Here is a 17,412-nt window from a genome sequence, read left to right as displayed (position 1 = left end):
AAACCAGGTAAAGAGGTGGTTTCAAGCAAGGGAGTCAGAGTTTTATGGGATGCTGTCAATCCGTCCAGTGGCATGAGCGAAGAGAGCTGGCCCTTCCACTTAGCAAGGGAGACTTCAGAACTGTAGGTAATAATGCCCTCATTCTTACCATTTTTAATTATGATAATTTGGAAAGTGTTTGGTATCTTGTTGATACCATTGAGATTACCTGTTCTTTATTTGTACTTGACAGAACAGCAATACTCTTGGGGAGTAATAAACTTGATGTTTTCTATACTTGATGTTTAGTAAAGTCTTCTTAAATCTTATTGCTATAAAACGATTGTTATAGTTCTGTAAGGGTTGAGATTATGTTTAAACTCCTTATACAGTTTAAATTGTGCTATGGGAAAACTAACCTGATAGTTGAGACTAAAAGATGGAAATTTAAATTGCCTTTATGTAAGAGTGCTCTCTGGAGGAACAAGCATTGCAATTTTATGGATTTTATGTAAAATGATGTAAGATTATAAAATCTTAAGCACTGTGAATCTTTTTAATTTTAGCCGGAAGATTCTGGCATCTATACCTGTGTTGCTAATAATGCTGCTGGTGAAGATATGCACACTGTCAGCCTGACCGTACACGTTCTTCCCACTTTTACGGAACTTCCCGGAGATGTGTCATTAAATAAAGGGGAACGGCTCCAACTGAGCTGTAAAGCAACTGGTATTCCATTACCCAAGCTAACGTGGACCTTCAATACCAATATTATTCCAGGTTGGTGATTTGATTTTTCAGAAGTGAATAAATGTACCTGTAGAGAAGTTCAGACCAGTCTCTGTTTGCTTTAGTTCTGGGAATTGCCTGAAAGTTACAAAGGAAAGGCCGATTGCTTTAAATTCTGTAACACGTGTGCCTCTGTTTGGATTTTACCCTCGACTCAGTATATATGCACTGTTCATTCTTATGAAAGGATCAGTTGATCACGGGACTATGTATTGCATGTTCTGAGTATATTTTTTAACCTCAGAAATAATCTCCATCCCCATGAGAAGACAATATTTTATGTACAGGCAGCTGCTGGACCTCCCTCATTGATAAATGGATTAAGGTGGTTACTGTTGGAGTCCTGAAGATTCACCTTATCTCACAGAAAACTCTGCTTCTCTTTGTATGAACCAATCTCCATTATAGATGGTAGATGGTTGTGTAGAAAATTCTTAGTCACTGTTTATTTTCACTACACGTTCAGCTAATGCATGGGACCCAGCAGCACTCCTTCCTGGGAAGACAGATGTGTACTCATGGGGCTTTGTCATCAGTGTTAAGAGATCATCAGTAATGACGAGTTGTCCTATCCCACTGTTAAGCATTGGCTAAGTGTCTTGCTAGAAAAATAATAAGAAACTTGAAGGTTTTCTCTGCTGTTAAGATTTGCTTTAATGACTGGAATTCGTCAACTATATTATCTTAATTAATAGCAATAGCATTTCTTGCTAAAGAAAAACCATGTCTAAATAATTTAATCAGTACTGTTTTCTGAAGGCATATTACTAATTAGCTACATGGAGTTTTAAAGTTTATTTTCCACTTAATATTCAACATCATGAAATTTTAAAAAGTAAATGGGGGAAAGCATGCAAAGGAAACATATTCAACATAATTAGATATTGGCTGCTTTAGAATCTGATTTAGTACCTGTTGTTTTAAAATTAACATGTTTATGCACGTGTGCACTGGTGGAACCAGCAAGTAGGTTCCATGCATGCATCTGCAGGAGGTGAGAGCCAAATGGAGGCCTCAGCCTCTCCCCACCCTGGGCCTCAGCCACCCCTGCAACCTCCACTTCCACTCCAGCAGACCCAGACACAAAGAAGCCACTAAACAAAGTTCAGGTTAGAAAGGCAACGTGAGCTCCCTTGGCACGTTGCAAGTCCAAAAAGAAAAGATTGCTTTTAAAAGGAATCATGGTGGTATCATGGGAAATTCCAGAAGAACTAAGAAAGTATTGGTATCTGATCAGATTTTCTGTTCATTTACAAGGATGAACTCATATCTACTCAACAGACAGAATGTTTCTATAGAAAGATTTTGAACAAGCATGAAATTAAAACCATCTCTTGGATTATTCCTTCATGAACATTAAAAATGGACTCTAAAGCCAGGAAAGCCAAGCTCTGCCTGGAGGGAAGTTTTGACTTCCTCCTTTTCTTCCTCACTGATGAAAGAATTAGGTGGCTTTTATCTTCATACAAAGGGAAATATTTCTATCAGAGGAAGAAAGTTCCAGTACCTATAAACATTCCAGCCAAGATTTTATCAAAAGTGATCAATGGCACCATAGGTGGAATTGTCTTAAACGACTTTGATAGTGGTTCTTGTGGTACTGTACCCATCGGGCACACCAGAATGCAGATTCAGCACATTGTTGAAAAATATCATTAATGTCATGAAACATGGCAGAGAAGTGAGAAAGCTTAAAACTCCTATGTGTGAAAGCCAGGAAGTCGCTTTCCCTTCTGTAGTCTCAAGGAAAGGAGGTGAAGAAAAAAGAAAAAGGAGAAGAATCATGAAAAGCCAAAGTGGAAGAAGAAAAACCAAAGTCTATGTAACAGAGGAAGAAGCCTTCAGCAGTCCTAACATAGTGTGTAGAATGGATGGTTCTCCAGCGAAAGACCCAAGAGAAACACTGGTGCAGTAAAACCCAATTCCAAATGCCAGGCAAATCTGAAGATGAAATTCATAACTGGTACCAATGAGGAAACACCAGATAAGAAAATGTCAAGATGCAAAAACATGCCACCGAAAATCTCTACTCTGAAAAGAGTCCTGGTCCCAGTCACACCTTATGACAAAAAGAGAAAGATCTTGCCAGCTGCAGAGACCCCAGAAGTTACAGAGCCTGAGACCCAAGGTAAAGACCCAAGAAAGAAGCCAAAAATGAAAAAAGGAGAAAGTAACTTCATGAGGGGAAAAAAAAAAAGACCTGAGACAGACTCCAAAAAAGTCAGAAGCCAAGCTCTTTACTGTTTCTGGATAATCTGCAAGATTTGCAAGACAGGCACCCACCACCCCTAAGCAATGGTCAAAAAGCCCCAAGAGGCCCAGTTAAGCTAAATACAGTAACTCAACCAGAAGGAAGCAGCAGAGTCACTTGAAGAGCCTTTTTCTTCAAATAAATGCATTTTTAAAATTATTTTTAATTGGTACATTATAAGTATACATAAAAGTAGAATACATTGTGATATATTCTCATGTTCACATAGCATAATTTGGTCAATTTTGTTCCCCAGTACCTCCCTGAAGAGCTTTGTAAAAATACACAGGTCCAGGGCTGAGTGTGTATCTCAGTGATGGACTGCTTGATCTGCATGCACAAGGCCTGGTTCTATCCCCAGCACCACAAAAAATAAATAAATAAAATGAAAATACTTGGGTCCTGACCTCCGCCCCCGCTTCTCCACTGCTATCTTCTCCAAAAGTGAGGCTGGACCTAAATGTTTTTTGTAACCTTCAGAGGTGATTCTGACATAGGTACCTGGTTACAGTGGTTTGAAGTAAAATGTCTTTTTTGGTTACTCTTCCTTGTATTTGTTGATGTGAGAGAGTGCTTCTCCACGGTTGATTTTCATTATTAAAGAATAACATTTGCTTCTGAGGAAAAAAAAAGAAAAGATTAGCATGTTTAACTTACATTCTCTTCCAAATATTATAACTGCCTTTGTAAATATTTATGTCACCACCATTTATGACTTAATAACATAACGTTTAAATTTATTACAAATTGGTTCATGTTGTGGTTATTACCTAACTAGAATATATTTTCATGATTTCCCCTCTGACTTGCCAAGTCAGTTGAATTGTAATTGAAAAGGTTTTCATGTTCTGATGAAATTGTTTGGGAGGAAAAGTGTTGGTGGAATGAGATGGAAAATGCCATATTTCTGAATGAAAGATGTTTTGAAACCCAGAGAGATGTTGAGCCAGTTTTAAGCAACACACTGAGATGAAAGGTTCACTTTAATCTAAAATAATTTTTTTTAAAAAAATGTTTGTTTTCATTCACTTTTCCTGTTCCTCTGGCTGTTTTTCAAATGAGTGTCTATAGACACAGTAAATAGCCCAGAGGGAGAAATCTGTGGAAAGGCCTCTCTTGCCCAGTGCCATGATGAGGTCTCTCTGGTTCGCTGCTGACCGACTCGTAAATCTAACCTGCAAAATACTGAGCCGTCGTGAACCTTTTCCGAGGTTTCTGAGAAACATTTGTGTTGTTTCCTGACTTGTTCCCCTCAGCCCACACTGACAGTGGCGATGGACACAGTGAACTTGTTATTGAAAAGGTGTCAAAAGAGGATTCAGGCACTTACGTGTGCACCGCAGAGAACAGCGTGGGTTTTGTGAAGGCGATCGGATTTGTTTATGTGAAAGGTAGGGAAAAACACTCCGTTTTTTATTTATACTTGATCTGTAATGAATGGTTTCTGTTTTGTTTCCCTCTTACGTAGTAATACAATATAGCTTCAGTTTATTAACCCATTCAGTTCAGTTTCTCAGATGTGCAAATTCATGAGAAAAATAAGCATACATCATTTGGGAAAGAAGTAAAGAAAGAGATCATTCCACACAGTGGAATCACCCCCTGAGAATATTAGAACTGACAAAATTATCTGGTGTTGAGCATGGAAAACCCATGAAGTTTTTAAGTGACTTTTCCCTCAGTTTACTAAATTATCTTCCTAAATGGGTCAATAATCACAAAGAAAGTATCAGCACCTACTTTGAGTCTGAGCCTGTTCAATGATGTTTTCCAGAACCTCCAGTCTTCAAAGGTGACTACCCTTCTAACTGGATTGAACCTCTTGGTGGGAATGCAATCCTGAATTGTGAGGTGAAGGGAGACCCTGCCCCAACCATCCAGTGGAGCAAAAAGGGGGTGGATATTGCAGGTAGCCACCGAATCCAACAGCTAGGCAACGGTTCCCTGGCCATCTACGGCACTGTGGTAAGTTACATTGAAATTGTTGCACACCTAAAGTTCCACAGCCGGTTCTCCTATGTAAGTAACACAGATGAGAAGTGTTTCTCTTTCATTCCTATTTAACTCATAAAATCTGAACCACTGAGTTCTCTTTTGCATTTTTTACCTTTAATTTTTTGAAATTGATCTTTGGTACATAAAAACAAGAATGTACATATAGTGGGACACCATAAGATATTTTGATATACATATACATTATGTAATGTTTAAGTCAGATTAAACATTTTGATCTCTCCAAACACTTCACATTTCTTATGGTTAAAACATTCAAAATCATTTTTTCTAGCTTTTGGAAACATACACTATGTTATATATGGAAACACTGCTGTGCACTAGCACAGCAGAAGTCCTTGCTCCCATCTAACTCTATCTTAGTACCCAGTGATGAACCTTCCTGCAGCCTTCTGTCTGCCCTAATCTCCCCATCCTCTGCTCAGCACCAATCTATTCTCAACTTCTATGAGATCAACTTTTTTATATTCCACATATGAGTCAGATCAACCAGCACTTATTTCTGTGTCTGGATTAAAATAACATCTGTAGTTCCCTCCACGTGGTCACAGATAACAAGATGACATCCTTTTTTTATGTCTGAATAGCATTCCATTGTCTATGTGCTCACATTCACTTTATCCATTCATCAGCTGGGTTCTTTTAAAAAAACTGAGACAATATTTGTGATGGATATTTTTCAGTCCTTTCAAGTAAGTACATGCACATCTGTTTTAGAACAAGGAAACGGAAGAGCTACAGATAGTTACAAGTGCGTTATAGGGTAGATGTTGATAATAAACTGACAACTATATCAGGCTTTCCCAAAACTTCAGCAATTAGGGAAATGAGTGTATTTGTGGTTATTGTTCTAATTTGGGAGCCAAGTGACCCTAAAATGAGGTATTTCCTTGAAAAACTCCTTAACTAGAATACATATGGTTAATTTGTTAACTCACGTTTTATGAACCCACTTAGATGCTTCGCTTGTTTAATTGATCGAAATAATAATTAAAATACATGAACTAATCACCTGTTCCAGTGGCCCATCCTCAGACTTTATTTTGCTTGCTTTTACTTCACCATGAGAGATTATTTGTAGTTTGAGTTGATGTCACACTAAGAAATCTCAGTCTTTTTCATTTGTATTTTCTCCCCTTTTCCTTTATCCAAATATTACTATTTCTGAATTCTGTATTTCTTCTAATACCAATGTTAATATGAATACTAATTTGATTACCATACAACTTCAGATTCTTTTTCTTAAAGAGAGGTAACATTTTTATATAGCTTTATTTCATTCATTTTTATGTTTTTTTGTGATGCTGAGGATTGAACCCTCCCACATGCAAGACAAGCACTCTACCACTGAGCCACAACCCCAGCCTCAGATTCTTAAATATGTATCTCCCATCCTGAAACTGTTCCATGTTCTGTTTCCAGCTACCTACTAGAAACTTCTATTTGGATAGTACATTGAAACCTCTAATTAAAAACATACGTGGTATAGAAAATAAATGCTATATGAATTTTACTTATTTTCTATACCACATATGTGCAATTTGTGGCTTCCATCCTATAATTTATTTAAGTAGATTAGTTTTGTTTTGCTTTGTCTCCTAAATTTCAAACTCCCTAAATGGAGACCTTACTGAATATATTGTTAACAACCTCCATTATAAAGTACTCTTTATTTGTTGCTATGCACCAATTACTTTAATGCTTTTTAAGGTATTCATAAGAATAAAATTGACACTTTGATTTAGTAAGACAATTTTAAATAGTGGTTATAAAATAATGTTACTTTTGCTTTGATTTCCTACCAGTCATTATTCTTGGTGATTGACAACATGCTGTTAGGCTATTTTGAAAAAGTTTAGACTTTAAATATCTTTTTCTACCTCCACCCATTTCCCTTTTTTCCCTTACTGTTTAGGCCTATTTGTGAGTTTAAAAATATGTAGATATTTCTATTTCCATTAAAATGCTTTATCAAAAATAAAGTAGCATTGTGGTGAAAAAGTGATTTGGGCTTTTCTGTAGGCTCACATTTTTTTATGAAAATACTGCTTATTTCCATAGAATGAAGATGCTGGTGACTATACATGTGTAGCTACCAATGAAGCTGGGGTGGTAGAGCGCAGCATGAGTCTGACTCTGCAAAGTAAGCTGCTTAATTAAACCCTAATTCATACTTGAAGAAAGGTTGCCTAATGAAGAGTGATCCTTTTCTTGAACTTTACAGCAAGTCCATTTGCTCTAGCTCAGTATACTTACCTTAGATTTCTCCTGACGATCCTGCTATTGTCATTAAACATAAACTGATCTACTTTTTCCCAGATGCTGTTCTTATTTTACCTAACATACACAGTATAAAATGCATTGACTGGTGGCACAGCCTTTTTTACAACAGATCCAGTGGAGTACCCTTCCTGTGGTTCACCATAGTTCTTATAGCATGCTTACTAAGATAGCACTTTTAAAAATATTTCTTAAAACTAGAGACTAATGTAAATGAGCTCAGAAGTGCTCCAGCTGGGTTGCCATCATCTTCCATGAAATAATGTGCTCTGGGTGGAATCCACATGCTCTTCATGGAGCCCTGTAGTTAAAGCAATCAAAAAATGGAGATTTCATAATTAGAAAACCATGAAAGTTTCCAGGGGCCCACTGCACAGTCTACAGAACCATACCGAGAGCAGACCTGAGGACAAAATCATTGGACTGGGAATTTAAGCAAACCAACTTATTTTGTAAATAGACTCATTATTTAACAGATAGAATTTATATTCTCTTCATTCACTTGTGAGAGATTCTCTAGACTAGTATTTAGTAACAGCTGTTGGCCAAACTAGTTCTGTAAGACTTGAATCCATCAGAGGTATTTAACAGATATCTAAGGCAATGTTTAACTAAAGAACATATATGTCAAATGATAATCTCATGGTGTGTTATTGGATAGCATTCCATGGTCAAATTAGCGTGAGGGGGAAAAATGGCTTTTTAAAAGTCTATTTATTTATCAAATACATAAAGAACACTACTGTGTGCCCTGCCTTGCTTAGGCATACCAGGTTTCTTTTCTGTACATCTTTCCGGCAATGTTAATATGCTGATGTAAATTACAAGTCACCAAGACAAGAATATAATAGGCCACATTCCATATAAATGTCATTCCCCTGGCTTCCCTTGGCTCTTTGTGGGGTGAATGTAAATAGAGTACGACACAATTAGTCCCCACTAGATGGATGCTCCACTGACCCAGTAAGGCTGAGTTAGATCAGCTCATCTCTGTACTGACTGAAAACAATTGGAGCATATTACAAAGCCAAAATACAATTCAGCTCAAATTAAGATTGAGCCACCAGAAGCAATGGATAAAACGCTTGTATATGATTGATAATTATGTGAATGATAGAATTTTTGTAACTTTGAAAGATGTACATGTGGAATTTTATTTCTATGTCAATTGATTGCTTTATGGAACAATTAGAAATGTTCAAATATGGTATCTAAATGAGGATGCTGAGTTTTATTTGGTACTTTCTTTGGCTATAATAATATGAACAGATGAATTTAGTCATTTTGTAGTCACTTAGTGTTGAGTGACAAATTTTAGGTATTTACATTATTCAATAGCAGTTGCTCAAAGTCATAATATAATCTCAATACTAGAAGGGAAATAAAATTATTGGTCCTGAAAGTTTATAGTGTGAGGTTAACGTAATCGTCCGTTAGAGGACACATGACTGGAATGATGTGGGGCATGTGTAAATATAATGCACTATAGGACGCATGGCTGAGAGTCTAACTTCATGTGAGGGAATTATTTTTATAAAACACATGTCAGTCATCCCTTTTCACCATATTAATATATCAAAAGACATTGTACTTCTGTTTTGTTTTTATATTCTGTTCATTATAGATAACACTTCTCAATCTAAAATGTGCAGCCATCACCTGGATTACCTGACATTCATCACCTCCCACTGAGCAAACCATTCCACCTTTCAGTCCCATCTCACCCCATCCTGCTCCTTCTCAAGAATACTGCCCCACCCTTTGCTCACCTATTTATGTGTAAACCTTCCTCCTGATCTTCTTTTGAGAAAATAAGACTTTGGTCTTAACCACTATCTGAAAACTTGTATGCTACTACTCTCCAGGTGGATCATCATTTCTAGTCTCCTGATTGTCTAAATCTATCTTCATGTTGTGTCTTCCTCTCCCGCATAATTAGGCTTCCCCGCCCCTTACCAGGGATTGAACTCAGGGGCACTAACCACTGAGTCACATCCCCAGCCCTATTTTGTATTTTATTTAGAGACAGGGTCTCGCTGAGTTGCTCAGTACCTTGCCATTGCTGGCTGAGTATGGCTTTGAACTTGCAGTCCTTCTGCCTCAGCCTCCTGAGCCAGTGGGATTACAGGCCAGTGCCACCAGGCCTTGCTGACTTCTTTTTTTTTTTTTTTTTTAACCAATTTAACTCTCTTTTTATGGCACTACAGAAAATACAAGTGCAGCTACATACAACTCCTTTTACATTCTTTCCAAGGACTTGACTCCAGCCAGTAGCTATCATCCACTGTAGACACTTAACCTCTGCTCCTGCTGAAACGCCTTCCTTTAGTTGACAGGATGCCATTTTTCTCCCTGCCTCAAAGATCAGTCCTCTGTATCATTTATAGCCTTGTCTTCTGCCCATCTCCTAAGTCATGCTGTTGCAACGGTTTCTTTGTTTGGCCCTCTTTTTAATCATGTTAGACACTCTTCTGAAACTACTCATGAAAGACTCACAAATCTATAATCCTTTCCCACATCTCTATCCTGAGGTTTAGATGTGAATATCCACCTGCCATCCTGGCATCTCTAGATGAATGTCTCACAGACATCTCTACCTCAATAGTCCTGGATGGATCTAGTCATCATTTACCCCTAACTTCCTCCCAGCACATTTCTTTTTTTTTTTTAATATGGAATATTTTATTATAAAAATATAATTGTAATCCAATGATTTCATGATTTTGTGAAAATTATTTTTCATGGCAAGTAATGATCCATATCATTCTCAAGGTAAAGTTTTCCAATTTTCACTACTAGAAGCATCCTTATAATAGATGAAAAAATAATAAATGATAGCAATAATTATGTATACACTTACAAGCATGGTTCTCCCAAAAGTTGTATCAAGACTTTTGGGAAACTGATTGACCAATCATAATTTAATCTGAAATTAGAAGATAAACAAGTAACAATAAAAGCTAGCATTAAAAAATAACATGAAGGTAGGGGAAAATCACCTATATAACATATTAAAAAGAGAATCTCTAAAGTGAATCTCTGAAGTGGACACTCTATGCACTTTTAAGACAGATTGAGGCTGATGCTTAAATACTATGGTGGCAACTGAGAGTGGAGTCTCATAAACCTAAATCAAATTCTCTGCCATGATTCATGCTCCCAGCACATTTCTGTATTCTATTGAATTGTCTAAACAGACACCTTGTTGTCCAAATCAATACCCTAGAGAGAAATTCTTAATTTTCAATATTTCTTCCTTTTCTTTTCCATGTCCAGTGGAAAGCTTTGGTTTGACATATTGTTACTATAGTTTATGCTCCCATATTAGCATATATTCTATAGTATACTGTAACACTGGTAAATAATTACTTATCTGTCTTATTAGTGGGATATAAGCTCCTTGAGCTAGAAATAATAATTATTAACTCTGTATTCTCAGGACCTAGCACAATGCCTAGAAAATAGTAAGCTCTCCATTCATATTTATTGAACAAATGAACAATGACCGGTGATGAAGATTGAGTTAATAAGTACTATACCTGAAAAACAACTGAAGAAAAGACATGAATATTCACCACGTAAAGCATAGACAACAACAGCAATAGTAACTATGATTACTGTGTGCTTACTCTGTTTAAAATTTATCTTTAGTCATCTTAATGGACTCTAACAGCAATCTTCTAAAGTAGGCACAAATTTTAAGGATAGAGACTCACAGAGTAGTGAGGAATCAAAGCAAAAGTTGAATTAGAAAGAATCACTGAAGAGTCCATGCTCTATCCTAACACACTGGAGGATTTTAAATTCTTGACACTTAAAAAAAAAAAAATAGGGCTTAAGAATTTTTATGATTGTCAGTTAAACCTACAACTTTAGACTTGGAAAGCAACAGTGTTTTATCAATGAATCAGCCTAATTTTTTTCATAATAATGTTACCATGTTGTCTAAGATGAAATGTTAACAGTATGTACTTTACACAGGTCCTCCTGTGATTACTCTTGAACCAGTGGAAACAATTATTAATGCTGGTGACAAAGTCACATTGGATTGTCAGGCAACTGGAGAACCTCATCCAACTGTTACATGGTCCAGACAAGGGCGCACCATCCCCTGGGATGAACGAATTAGTGTGTTGCCCAACAACTCATTACATATTGCAGCCGCTCAGAAAGAAGATACTTCTGAATATGAATGTGTCGCTCGTAACTTAATGGGTTCTGTGCTTGTCAGAGTGCCTATCATAGTCCAGGGTGAGTATGACCAGAGGGATATTCATATTAAACAGTACCTGCAGCAACTCAAATCATAAAAATTATCATGCATCTTAGTCTGAATCTCTTTAATGGTAAGACATTTCTAGATGGGCATAGAACAAAAATCACATTACAGTTTAAGACTGAAGAGAATAAAACTATACAGATTATTTCAAAATGCCAAGTTAATGATTAAAAAAAAAATCCCAAACTAAATTTTTTATTCAAAACTTAGTCACATAGATTCTCAGAAATCAATATTGATTGTATGTTTTAGAATGATACATTACCTTTTGGGTAAAAGGTAAACAATATATAAACGTCATGGTCTCTAACTTCCAGCAGCTCAGACCTGAGAGAGAATGCTAGTGAACTGAAGTTCTTCTCTCACTTCTAGATATTAGCTTTACCTTAAAGGAAAGCTTCCATAAGCCATTCTTCAACAATCATAGATTCAGCTCTACACCCAGTATACAACTTAATTGAAGTCTGATTTACAATTCTGGATGTAAAAACGCTGAGACAAAGTTCAATGTTTTGCTTGCAGTTCATGGTGGATTTTCCCCATGGTCTGCCTGGAGATCCTGCAGTGTCACCTGTGGAAAAGGCATCCAGAAGAGGAGTCGACTCTGCAACAACCCCCTTCCAGCCAATGGTGGGAAGTCGTGCCAAGGGTCGGATTCAGAAATGCGAAATTGTCAAAATAGGCCATGTCCAGGTACAGTTCTGCATTCAGTTGATAGGCATGTGCTTAATAGATACGACTTCCATTCTCTGCCTGTAGACTACCTCAGTATAATAAGCATTTTAATTGAAATGTAACTCATGGCATAATGGTTCACCTTTGTGCAGTGGATGGTCACTGGTCAGAATGGAGTCTCTGGGAAGAATGCACAAAGAACTGTGGACGCGGCAACCGAACGAGGACCAGGACTTGCAATAACCCATCAGCTCAGCATGGTGGGCGTCCATGTGAGGGGAACGCTATGGAAGTAATTATGTGCAACATCAAGCCTTGCCCAGGTAAGAATCCATCAGTAAGATTAGGATATCCAAAACTCTTACATTTGAATTTCTATTAAAGCATTACAGTCTCCTTTTTGTGCAAAGATGTTATGACCTTCACCTTTGAGAACAAATTTATGCTCTCTGTTCTTGGTTCTGGTTCATGGATAAACTTGTGAAGGACATTAATCAATGTTAAGTAAAATATCTGATTTAATGGAATGTGAAAAAGGCTCTTCACTGTGGTGTACTTTTTAATCATGTAGAGAAAACTTAAATATTTACAAAGTCATAAAACCTTAGAGCTGATGAGGACTTTGGGTAGCATCTATTCCAAGCATCCATTTGAGGTGAGAATAGTGAGCCTAGAGAGGTCAAAGCCTTCCTTAGAAACACACCATTGGTGAGGGGTAAAATTCTAGTAACTCCCATTCACTAATACCCGGAACGTGATAGGCCCATGCTAGGTACTTTCTGTGCAGGTTGTTATTGACTTGGTATTTCAGGGCTCTTTCTGATTGAAGTGACAGAAATCAAACTAACTTCAGGAGAAAACTCTTCTTTCAGGGATGATTGAATGCAAGGAGTTAGCTAATGGTTTTATTAGTGTGTTTTCCATCTCTCCTCTCTGCTTTCCTCTCTTTGGCTTTATTCTCCAAAATACTCTTTCCATGAGTGGGGAAAAAAAACTGTTGGCAGCTACTGGCTCATAGAGTTTTGGATCTAAAGTCTCAGACAAAGAGTTCCTCAGTCTCTCCGAATTCATATCAGCCTCGGAGGAAGAAGCCTGTTTGTGACTGGTTTCGTCACATGCTCATGTATGAACTCGACTGAGTTCAGAAGGATATTCTGATAAGCAGCTTGGTGACGTGGCCCTCGACCTAGCATCCTCCACCTTGTCCGGCTGCCAGAGAGAAATCACATGGAATACAGGGGAGGCTGTTCATTCTTTCATTCATCTAGTCAATATGTATTTACTGAGCATGTGCTCTGTGTTCAGGTACTGTTCTAATTGCTAGAATTAGAACTATAGATAGACAGTATCATTCAAATACTGAAAGTATCATGAACAAACTCAAGGAGTTGAAGTGAGGGGTCACAATGGAGAAATACTCCGTAGCTGGGATGGTCAAAAGGGATATGGACTAATCCAAAGGAGACGGGTATCCAGCATGTTGGGTACTGCATTCTATTTTGACAAGGAAAGATTCAAAACGTAATGTTAAGTAATTTGTTAAGGTTGCAAAAAAACGCAAAATATAGCATTGTTATAAAGTAAAAAGGGCCAGAAATACTTGATTAGAGAAATTTTTGTACTGTTTTTCAGCCATAACTATATAATGAAAAACTAAATGATATTTGTAAATATGCTAAAATACAGGTCAGCTTTTTCTCTTGGGATTGAGTAGCTTCCCCTTCTCACCAATGCACAGATAGCCTCAGACTGTCTTCCCATTTCGGGGGGTGGGGGTGTAAAAATCTTAGGAGCATAAGAGGTTTGCTTTTAGTGTGAATTTATTTTCAACACTGTCAAACTTAAAGGAAAGCTGAAACAATAGCATAAAGAACTACTATGTTACTCTTACCCAGATTCACCGATTATGTGTGTTTTCCTAAAATAACCCTGTTCTCTTTCGTAGGCTTAGTAAAGTTATCAAAATTGGTAAATGTAACACAGATGCAAGAATATTATTTAATATCATTATCTCTTCCCATTATCCAAGCCATAGTACACATTCTAATATTGCCAGTTGTTCCAGCAAATTCCTCATCACTCTTTTCTTCTTGTTTCTACTCTAAGATCCAATCCAGGATCACACTTACATATTTGTCTTGTCTCTTTAGTCTTTTTTAAATGGAACAATTCCTATCTCTCATTGTGTTTCATGACCTTGATAATTTTGAAGTGTACAAGCCAATCATGATGATGAGGAGGAGGACGATGATGCAGTACTAGGGATTGAACCCAGGACCTCATGCATGCTAGGCAATGGCTCTGTCACTGAGCTATATACCTAGCCCTTTCTGAAATAAAATTTTAAATTGCCCAAGTTGCTCAGAGTGATGATGTCGGATTTACCATCCTCCTACTTAAGCCTCTTGAGTAGCTGGGATTGCAGGTATGCACCACCATACCAGGGGTTAGGCTCATCATTTTAAAGAACAGTTTTAACTTGGATTTGTCTGATAATTCCTCATGACTACATTTTGGTAAGGACACCATAGAAGTGGTTTTGTGTCCTCCTTTCAGAAAGCATATGATGTCATTTCACCCTGACTGGCTTTGCTCCTTGTTTAAGGTGGTGCCTGCTGCCATATAGTCACTACTTTTACCTTTATAACTAAAAAGTACGCTTTAGGGAACTTTGAGATCATGTATACATGATTTCATCACCAGTTTTAGCATTCATTTATGATTCTTATTTGAATCATCATTTCTGTGATCTCTTCAAATAGCAATTTTCTAAGTCCATCATGTCTTCTGCATCTGTTACTGATTCTGAATTGTAAATACCTTTGTCCTTGTTATTTCTTTATTTCTTGATTATATCAGTAGGGACTTGTACAATTCAGCAGTGATACTCGGTATCATTTAATGGTTTATCATCATTATTACCATTGTTTATCGTGGTGGCTCAAAATATCCTGGGTTCTTTTAGTGGAGGCAAACCTCTTCAGGCTAGGTTGAGTGTTCTTTTGAGATGTCCCCGTGATTCTTGGAGTACTTTCTTTCTTTCTGGTGCAAGTAGATATTTCAAACTTGTATGTTTTTCTCCCAGTTAAGAGTACAATATTTTTAAGTTGCCAATCCTCTCTCCAAAAAAAAAAAAAAAAAAAAAAAGATATCATCTGAAGTGGGCAGACTTCACCATTTGCAAATGATTGCATTATTTTTATATATATATATATATATATATATATATATATATATATATATATATGATATTATATATGCATATAGTGACAGATTTATTAAAGAATGAGCATTTTTCAAGTGTCTTCATGAAAAGTATGAAGAGCTTCGAGCAACAATCAAAATAGCCTATAACTCACACAGTTCTTACTGTATGTCCTATACTTTCCAATCACTTTTCCTCTATAAACTTGTCATTTCTCACCCCACCCCTAATAAGTAAGCTCTTTTATAGTCCACATATTGCAGATGATGGAACTAGGCACACTGAGGCCAAGTCACTTGTGTGCAGTTGTACAACCAGAAAGAGCAGAGCAGATCCTCAGACCCTGGATGTCTCCCCCACAGTCCTTGCCCCCAGCTCTGGGCTCAAGTGATCTTCCATAATCAGAAATACAACCAAATGGAGCAACAAGTTCAGTTATTATATTTTGCATTTTTCTCATATAGTACTTCCTCTGTAGTTGTATCTTATTGGTTCGTTGTTTTTCTTTTTTCAATATCATCCAGATATCATGATCTTTTATGCCTTTGATGGGTTTTTTTTTAATAATTTCATTCCTATAAAAGAAACGTTTCAACCCTACCACATTTTGTGTCATGAAGGTCAGTTCTGGTTAGGGCTTCCTGTACTTTATAAAAATAAAGGACATGAAGGTCCTCATGTGAAAACATCTAGTTATATGTAGTAGAAACCCAACAGATACTAAGTGATAAATGTCATTCATCTATAATCCAATAAAGAAGTCCATCTATGGTTTTATATTGTCAGAGGTTTGAGCTTTGGTTAACCAACAGCTTTGAAAATAGAATATGGTACAATAATTAGAACTGTAGAATTTTTTAAATTATAGTGGACATGTAACTGTTATGAGCATCTACAATCTGACTTAATACAGAAATAATTTCAAATAACATCGGCACCTATTTAAAGACTTTCCTTCTTTCCTTTTATATTTTGTCAGTACTTTCTTAGTGCAAAATCTTGACTAAAATAGAATTCTGTGACTATGTTTACATGGGTCTACAAAGCATAAATAGTCAACTAATCAAAAAATCAGTTAATTAGGGCTGGGGTTGTGGCTCAGTGGCAGAGTGCTTGCTGAACACATGTGAGACACTGGGTTCGATCCTCAGCACCACATAAAAATAAGACAAAAAAGTAGGTTTTTTTTTTTAAAAAAAAAATCAGTTATAAAAGATACATTCTAAAATTTTTTCTAAACAAAGCAGATAAATGATGATCTCATTACTTCATTTTCACTTTATTATTTTGTTGTCTCATAGGTTGTGTTCAGAGGTTATTTAGATGCAGACCTTAATGACCCTATTCTGGTTCACATCTTGGTTAAATGGATGACCAAAGAAAACACTTTAACACCCCCATATCTAGAAAGTTTCTTAAGCAAAAACATGACCTGATGCTGACTTCTCCCTACAAGAAGCCATAGGGCTGATTCTCAGCCTGTGCACCTGGTAGGAAACACACTTGCTCCCATCCTTGTGGTCAGATGCTGTAATATGTTAGTTGCCAAAAGGAAAGCCTTAATATTACTTCTTGGAAACTACTGGTCAGATTTTTTTTCTGTTGTTAGGAAGCAGGTGAGTGTGTTATTCATGACTTTTAATTCATGAACATTATGTAATGGAGAAAAATTTTCAAGGAGTTCCAACAGTTCACACTACAGGTTGAGTGCTCCCAGTACATGTGTAGGTACGAAGCTGTATCGGGCTTAAAGATGTGGTGTCACAGTCTGGGGGTCTAGATTATCACTGCTGAAATACTCATAGTATCTAGAACCACATCTAGATCAGTTGCACACACTTGTTTCTAAACTTCTACTTTATTCTATTTTCCCTAGAGCACCAAGAGTAGACAAATACTTAGCTAGGGTTTAAACACTCAGGTTGTGTTTATATGGTAGTG

General features: G+C 36.9%; 1 protein-coding gene and 1 pseudogene across 1 annotated transcript in view; both read left to right on the top strand.

Annotated features, from left to right (window-relative positions):
• Hmcn1 (hemicentin 1) overlaps nucleotides 1-17,412 on the top strand; it is a 397,169-nt gene that overhangs the window by 342,828 nt on the left and 36,929 nt on the right. Inside the window, exons 83-89 of the mRNA XM_076872754.2 lie at nucleotides 546-759; nucleotides 4,276-4,410; nucleotides 4,794-4,984; nucleotides 7,094-7,175; nucleotides 11,294-11,563; nucleotides 12,114-12,284; nucleotides 12,419-12,589. Coding sequence (XP_076728869.1) covers nucleotides 546-759; nucleotides 4,276-4,410; nucleotides 4,794-4,984; nucleotides 7,094-7,175; nucleotides 11,294-11,563; nucleotides 12,114-12,284; nucleotides 12,419-12,589 — 1,234 coding nt within the window. The remainder of the gene's footprint in view (nucleotides 1-545; nucleotides 760-4,275; nucleotides 4,411-4,793; nucleotides 4,985-7,093; nucleotides 7,176-11,293; nucleotides 11,564-12,113; nucleotides 12,285-12,418; nucleotides 12,590-17,412) is intronic.
• On the top strand, nucleotides 1,744-2,427 carry LOC143379502 (ribosomal L1 domain-containing protein 1 pseudogene; annotated as a pseudogene).

The sequence above is a fragment of the Callospermophilus lateralis genome, chromosome 13 (assembly GCF_048772815.1).
Source record: "Callospermophilus lateralis isolate mCalLat2 chromosome 13, mCalLat2.hap1, whole genome shotgun sequence".
Taxonomy (NCBI): domain Eukaryota; kingdom Metazoa; phylum Chordata; class Mammalia; order Rodentia; family Sciuridae; genus Callospermophilus; species Callospermophilus lateralis.
This window is presented reverse-complemented; position numbering and strand designations above follow the sequence as displayed.